General features: G+C 40.5%; 1 protein-coding gene across 1 annotated transcript in view; it reads left to right on the forward strand.

Annotated features, from left to right (window-relative positions):
• The window catches only part of map2k2a (mitogen-activated protein kinase kinase 2a), a 17,277-nt gene extending 10,184 nt beyond the window's left edge, over positions 1-7,093 (forward strand). The window contains exons 5-11 of the mRNA XM_015051645.1: positions 492-543; positions 4,825-4,949; positions 5,543-5,756; positions 5,858-5,922; positions 6,008-6,069; positions 6,818-6,863; positions 6,952-7,093. Of these exons, the coding sequence (XP_014907131.1) occupies positions 492-543; positions 4,825-4,949; positions 5,543-5,756; positions 5,858-5,922; positions 6,008-6,069; positions 6,818-6,863; positions 6,952-7,062 (675 nt within the window). The 3' untranslated portion in view covers positions 7,063-7,093. The remainder of the gene's footprint in view (positions 1-491; positions 544-4,824; positions 4,950-5,542; positions 5,757-5,857; positions 5,923-6,007; positions 6,070-6,817; positions 6,864-6,951) is intronic.
• The last annotated feature ends 217 nt before the right edge of the window (positions 7,094-7,310 follow it).

Below are 7,310 nucleotides of genomic sequence, written 5' to 3' on the forward strand. Positions count from 1 at the left end.
AACTCGGGGAAAAATTTAAAATAGCTGTATGTATTGTTTTTGATTTCTTTTTTTTTTTTTTTTTTTTTTTACTTTTACTTTTTTATGCGTGGTCATTATACTTTTAAGTTTTTAACTTGCCAATACAGAACATCTAACATTCAACTTTAGCAGTCAATTAAAACTTTTGCAGGATGTTTATTCACATGTTCAGTATAAACAGCAGAACTCCACCCAGATTTTACTGTGGAAAGTGACTCAAAATCACTCATGTAGAACCCACCTATTCACAGATATATATATTTTTTTTGATCATTTGGAGCTAAATGTGAAATTGAACGATGGGTTCTTTTCATTCTTTGCTAAGACTGTCACAAATCGTTCCGAACAGCCTTGAATTTGATCCTGAGTGGATATCTGGGAAGAAATCGGGACATCTTAATTCTCTCTGCAAAAAAATAAAAAAATGTTGCAAATATATGCTTTAATAGTGCTTAATCTCTTACTTACAGGTCTTAAGGGGATTAGCTTATCTGCGAGAGAAGCATCAGATCATGCACAGAGGTAAAGACACACCCTGCAGTTTAACAGCAGAATTACAACATTTGATTATGAAGTCTGATTAGAGGCTGCCACAATCGGACTGTTTTCACAATAACAAATTTTGCTTTATTTAGAAAACTATCAGCAATTACTAAGCATGCTTTAGTCTCAAACCAGCCTTCATTTACTTATGCTGCAGATTTGGTTCACTTTTAAAATCTTGGCATTCCAGACTGTCGGTATCTTTCAAGGCTGCTTTCGTTTTCTGAGAAGTGAAGTTGTTGCACCACAGCACACTTATCATTGCAAAAGCTAGAGGAAGCTCAGCGAGCGACGACTAAAACAAGAAATAGGAGGCAATGCTTGATGTGCAGTTGTAAGGAGATGGATAATAGATGAAGGCATGAAATGCATAATTATTTAGCTGTGCTATTTGTATACAGAACAGGGTTTTTGCCGATTCTTGGTGTTAAGTTTATTCGTTGAATTTTAGGCATTAAAGACCAATTGTTCTGTGATTTTCTGTATTGGGTTTTAATTACATTTAATAATTTGCTAAACTTGTGCAATGTGCTGTTTCCATTGCTTCTTTCATTCATTTTATTTGCCTTTGTTTTAAGAAATTGCTTCATTCCCAGTTTTGTCTGAACAGTTCAAGTTATGCTGCCCTTTGACATAACTACGAACATAAATGGTCAAAGTCAAAGCGTTTTTGTGACTATCTACTGCTTTCTATTTTTCCTCCTTCATGGGAAAGTATATTTACTACACACTGTTTCAAGGGGAATTGGTGTGTAGTTGCTGGAATTCACTTGAGTCTCGTGCTGGAGCCAACACACTCCAAGTTCAGTTAACAAAATTACTTTTACTTGGATTCCTTGCAAAGTAAGTTTATTTAATTTTAAAATGCAATTGTGCTAAAAAGATTAATCTACTGAAAATTGCAGTAACCCTGCAAGAAGTATTTTTATAGCTGTTTAATTATACGAAGAGTATAAAGTATAATATAATCAAATGTCCAGTCTAGACTTGATGCCTGATAACTAGATAATGTCAAAAAACCAACACAAAACTTTAAGAGCTTCTGATACAAACTCCTGTGAAGATTACTAAGAAGTACGCTTGGGCAATTATTGTGTCCTTATTTATTGGGATAAGAATTTTGATTTATTTTTAAATCGGACGCGACAATGCTCAAAAAATCACCGTCTTCTAAACACAACTTTCAGGTTGGACGGCTGAAGCTTCTGAACTTTCACTGGTTGTGTAGTAAACATTTGTTGATCATATCGTTAAAGATATGATCTGACGGGTATGGTCTTGTTTTCGTGGAAGAGCCTCAGCATGAGACCTGAGCAGTTGGAACATTGTAACTGTATACATCAGCTTGTCTGGGTCCACTCTTCCTCCAGCTTGTTTAGATTTGTGGGAAACTTGCATTCCTTACATGTTCACTGGTGATACACGGTTCAGCATCTGTGTCGATTCAGCCAACTGCACAGCTTTTAAAAACCTCTTCATATCCATCCGTCGTCTCAAGTTGCCTTCATTAGATGAGATTTAAATTGATAAGGCCTTTTCTTTTTTGCGGATGTTGGATTTTTTTTTCCCCCATTTTTCTTCCAAGAACAACAGATCCTTAAGTCGGGATTCTGACTAAGGTTGAAGCTTACCGAACAATCCTGAGTTTTGTCTCCTATAAATAAATATATATATATATATATATATATATTTTTTTTTTTTTTTTACATGCATAAAATGGAGGACTGTATCATTTGCATGTATTGGTAATAATTATCTACAAAGCAAATCCCACTGTTTTAACAGCTTGCCGTTTAAACGCTCAAGTTTAACTAGAAAAACACAAAATCTTACCAAGTATTTTTGGTCTGGTTTCTAGTGCAAATATCTTAATACACTTGCAGCAAGACAAAACTAACTTATAGGTAACTCTTCAGCAAGACACAGGATCTTGTTTTAAGTCTATAATTCTGTAATATTGATCAAACAGTACTAGTTATAAGCGAAATAATCTGCCAGAGAAACAAGACATTTTCCCCGTATAAGTTAAAATGTCTTGTTCCTCCGGCAAATTATTTCACATATAATAAGTACTTTTTCATCAATATTAAGGAATTATTGACTCCTGTGTCATAATGAAAAGTTTTGTCATAGTTTTGTCTTATTTCGAGTGGACCAAGCCATTTTGCACAAGGAACTAGACTAAAAATACTTGGTAAGATTTTGTTTTTGCGGTGGTGACGCCCTTACCCGCTCCAAGCTGTGACTGAGACAACTCAAATGTAGCAAGACTTCACAAAAATTGGAGATTTTTTTTTTTTTTTTTTTTTTTTTTGCTGTCGTTTCTGCTCGTTTTAGGTCTTTACCAAAACCACTTCTTTTTGATCATTTGCTGTGATTCGTGAACATATTTTCTTTTGTCACCCATCCCCCCCTCCCCCCTGTTCCTGTTGTCTGTGTCATTCCCTCGTGACACTCGGCCCTGCTTAAATCTTTTGACAAAAGTTATCACAACTAGCGCTCTCTTAATGATTCAAGACAGATTTTGTTCAAAAATCTGATATCTAGATGATTAACTCTATAATTGCTGGTGACACGGATTCAGATGAGGAAAAGTGCTTACACGCCGCTTAAATGTTTCCGAGACATTTATTACTCGCGCCGCATTATAAAGTCTTATCTGGGAATGTGAGCAGTTTGTGATCGATTTAGATTTATGGTGTAAAACGAGGGCTGCTTCCACATCGCACCAGTGAGAAATCGTGGCTGTCCTGTTATGAGTTTACGGCTGGAGGACTGCAGCGATGTTTTCTCTCCGTCTTCAGGGTCGGTGGTACTCCAGGATGGAGTTGTCTGTGAGCTCAGGCGGTAATTACAGCCTCTCGGATGTGATTAGAGAGCAGACGCGCCCTGTTGACCCTCCCTCCCTGTCTCCCTCCATCGTTCTCCTGCTCTTTCATGCCACCTCTTTCTCAGTCATTGCTCACATGTCCCATGGCCTCTGCTAAAAGGCACCATTATTTTTTGCAGGCTGTATTTCTGTGCAGACTTTTAACTGGGCTTGTGTGACGATTGTTGTGAAAGTTGAGCCGTCAGCCACTCAACTGGCCAACCTGCTAATTTTGTGTGTGTGTGTGTGTGTGTGTGTCAAGAGGATTTTCACTTGTTTTGTTTTTCCTCTCCATCAGAAACCACTGCTTATGCACAATGCCACTGCACTCATGCACAGCTACTCCTTTCCATGAACCTTTCCACTTTTTGCATGAGAAAACCAAAAATACTTTAATGTGTTGTATTTGGCCTCATGTGATGGACCAACACAAAGTAGTGTATAATTGTGAAGTGGAAGGAAATGTGTGTAATTGGTCCTTAAATTTCATCCGCGACCCGAGTCAAAACATCGTAGGCTGCAGATGTTACATGTAGTGACTGAGGATTTTGTCCCATTTCTTTCGTCTGTGTTCCTTACATAACTTGTGGCAAACTTTAAACGCTTCTCATACATTTCATTTGATGATGCCACGCTCACAGATTTATGGAGTGCAAGACTAATAGTGTTCCTGTTAACAATTTCCTTTAACTGAGCTGTTGATCTCCGTAGCGCTTCTAGAGTTACCATAGGCCTTTAGCTACATCCTTGATTTCTGATCTCCTTGCCACATTTGTTCATTTAAGAGTCCAGTCACGGTTTAGTTTATCTGCGATAAATCAATCCGTGGCAATAAATCAATTAATCACGCAATTTAAAACGAGTGATGATTTCACTTTCCACAATTAGTTTTTTCTTATTTGTCTTTCTACCAAAGACTGAGTGACAAAAGGCTCCAGTGTGGTGCATTGGTCTCAACCAGCCACGTTTTTTTTTTTTTTTTTAAAGGGTAATATTGTTTACAGAAACTTTACTTCTGGGTAGCAGAGCAGATGAGTCGATTTTGTTCTTAGAAAACGTGGAAAGCAGAATGTAATTTTCCTTCTATTTGACAAGTATGTTGTACTTTGTGCTTCTCTATCACCCAAAACCTCAGCAAAGTAGGGGGGAGGAGTCGAGGGGTATAAAAACTTTTGCGAGGCACTCGATGTACTTTGGAAAAAGAAGAAAAAAAACTGTCTAAAAGCTTTAAGGTGTTCTATAATATGACAACAAAGCAGTAATCCGTGTTTGCGTAACATTTTTATTAATTTTTTTTTTTTGTTTTGGTGTATTTGTGCACAGCACTCGTCGTAACCCTGAATATGTAACGTGCATTTGTTTGTTTTGTTTGTCTGTCCCTTCTGCCGCAGACGTGAAGCCCTCCAACATCCTGGTCAACTCCCGCGGGGAGATCAAGCTGTGCGACTTTGGTGTGAGCGGCCAGCTCATAGATTCCATGGCCAACTCCTTTGTTGGAACGCGCTCCTACATGTCGGTGAGTCAGCTCTGCACGCCTGCGCCCCCACCCCTTTTTTCCTCTGGCCCTATCCCCACTTTCCCTCTCCATTCCTCTCGCACGGCTCTTGCTCAGCCAGACCCGCCCTCTGCCTTCCCCTCGCTCCCCCCACCCCTTGCCAAGAGGCGAGGGCTGTGCCCAGGAAAGAGCTCAAACGAGTGTTTGCTCTTTCTTGTCCTCCTACCCCCTCAGTCTGAGACGCCTGGGGTCAAGCGTCCCAGTGTACTTGGAGTTTCCGAGCACAAAGTTGTTCCTAAGCAGCATTATGGACGGTACAGGTCGTTGCCCTTTGGCTGTCATTTTCGTCACACACCTGAGCTTGGACACACGTCCAACTCAAACATTGTAAAGCTGTTTTTCCCCTTCCTGCCAAACCCTCTCTCTCTTTGTCTTCTTTTCCAAATCACACCCCACCCGTTCTTGCCTCTCTATCCCCTCAGCCTCTTCCCTTCCCTCCCCTCTCTTCTCCTCCGCTTCCTGCCTCTCTCCAGCCCCTTGCCCAACCCTCTTGCATTCCCCTGGCATCTTGGCTGTACCTGGTCCCTCTGACGTAGTTGTGCGTTTCTCAACAGCCGGAGAGACTGCAGGGCACCCACTACTCGGTTCAGTCTGACGTGTGGAGCATGGGCCTGTCCCTGGTGGAGCTGGCGATCGGCCGCTACCCTATACCGCCACCAGACGCCAGGGAACTGGAAGCCATCTTTGGACGCTCCATCATGGACGGGGCAGAGGGAGAGCCTCGCTCCAACATGGCTAGACCGAGGCCACCGGGCAGGCCTGTGAGCGGTACGAAATCAAACGTTTTTGTTTTTTTTAAACTAAAGTTCTCATTGTGATCTTATACAAATCCCAAGAAGTTATGATCATTATTTTGGTTTCCTCCGCAGGACATGGGATGGACAGTAGACCTGCCATGGCTATCTTTGAGCTTTTGGACTACATTGTGAATGAGGTCTGAAAAATAACTGATCGATATTGTTTCTTTTTTTGTTTGTTTTTTTCAGCTATTCTTCTGATGATGATGTTTTTTTCCACAGCCACCGCCTAAGCTACCACAGGGTGTCTTCAGCAGTGACTTCCAGGACTTTGTGACAAAATGGTGAGTGCCACAGAATGAGGAGTGCTATTTATTTGGACACTTGTATATGGCTGGAAAACTGTCATTTGTTTCTAATTAAATTTTTTCCACTTGGTGACTGAAAATGTTGCATTACGTAGATAGTCTGGCGATGTGGTGTGCCTTGTAAAAGTTGCTGTACCCCTTAAAATTATTCATATTTTGTCACATCACAGCCAGAAACTTCATTTTTGAGGTCTTGCCACAGATTGTCGAGTGGATTTATGTCTGGGATTTGACTTGATTGTTTTAACTCACAAGCACAGTTGACCTAAACCATTCCACATTACACACACAAGTTGGCCCAAGTCGTTCCATTGTGGCTCTGGCTGTATGTCTGGACTATTCCTGTTTGAAAGTGAACAATCTTATCAGTCTAGAGTAATTTACAACTACTAACCTGTTTTTTTTCTTCAGGATGATTGTGTATTTAGCTCCATCCGAGGGTAGACATGTAATATGAATGACTATTGTTCTGCCAGCAGATTTGTCCACCTGCAGATTTCTGCAGTTCTCATAGTTACCATGGTTTCCTGACCTGCTTCTTATCATTTAGTGTCAACTTCACAATTATGTACAACTTTGTTGGTCTGTTTCTTAAAATCGCAATAAAATACCACAACGTTTGTGGTTGTCATGGGAGGAAAATGTGAAAGGGTTCGATGGTTATGGGGAATTTTGGTGCAAAACATGAACATTTATAAATGTCAACTTTCTTTTGTGTCTGCAGCTTGATTAAAAACCCAGCCGAGAGGGCGGACCTGAAGATGTTGATGGTGCGTATGCAGTCTTTGCTGACCTTTGTTGTTTTTGATCTCTGGGTAAGAGTAAATGTTGCAAACCAAAGTTTCTCTTTGTTTTCAGAATCACACATTTATCAAGCGATCAGAAGTGGAGGAAGTGGACTTTGCCGGATGGTTGTGCAAAACCATGAACCTCCACCAGCCCAGTACTCCCACTCGCACCACCGAGTGATCAAGCAGCCTCCACACAAAAGAAAATAAAACCTCGTCTGTCCCTGCTCTGACACATTTCTGGGGTCTCTCTGCATTCATGTACACAATCCACCACACATGCTGGCACTTTTTTGTTGTTGTTTTTTTTTTTTTGTCCATCTTGCTTTTGGGTAAAACATTTGTAGTTTCCCTTTGTTTATTTCATCATCAGCAGCAGAGCCTGTTGAGTCACTATTGTACTGTAAGACCACAGCTTCACCATGGCGG

The sequence above is a fragment of the Poecilia latipinna genome, unplaced genomic scaffold, assembly GCF_001443285.1.
Source record: "Poecilia latipinna isolate Pla-1442-1.1 unplaced genomic scaffold, P_latipinna-1.0 Scaffold52, whole genome shotgun sequence".
NCBI classification, from domain to species: domain Eukaryota; kingdom Metazoa; phylum Chordata; class Actinopteri; order Cyprinodontiformes; family Poeciliidae; genus Poecilia; species Poecilia latipinna.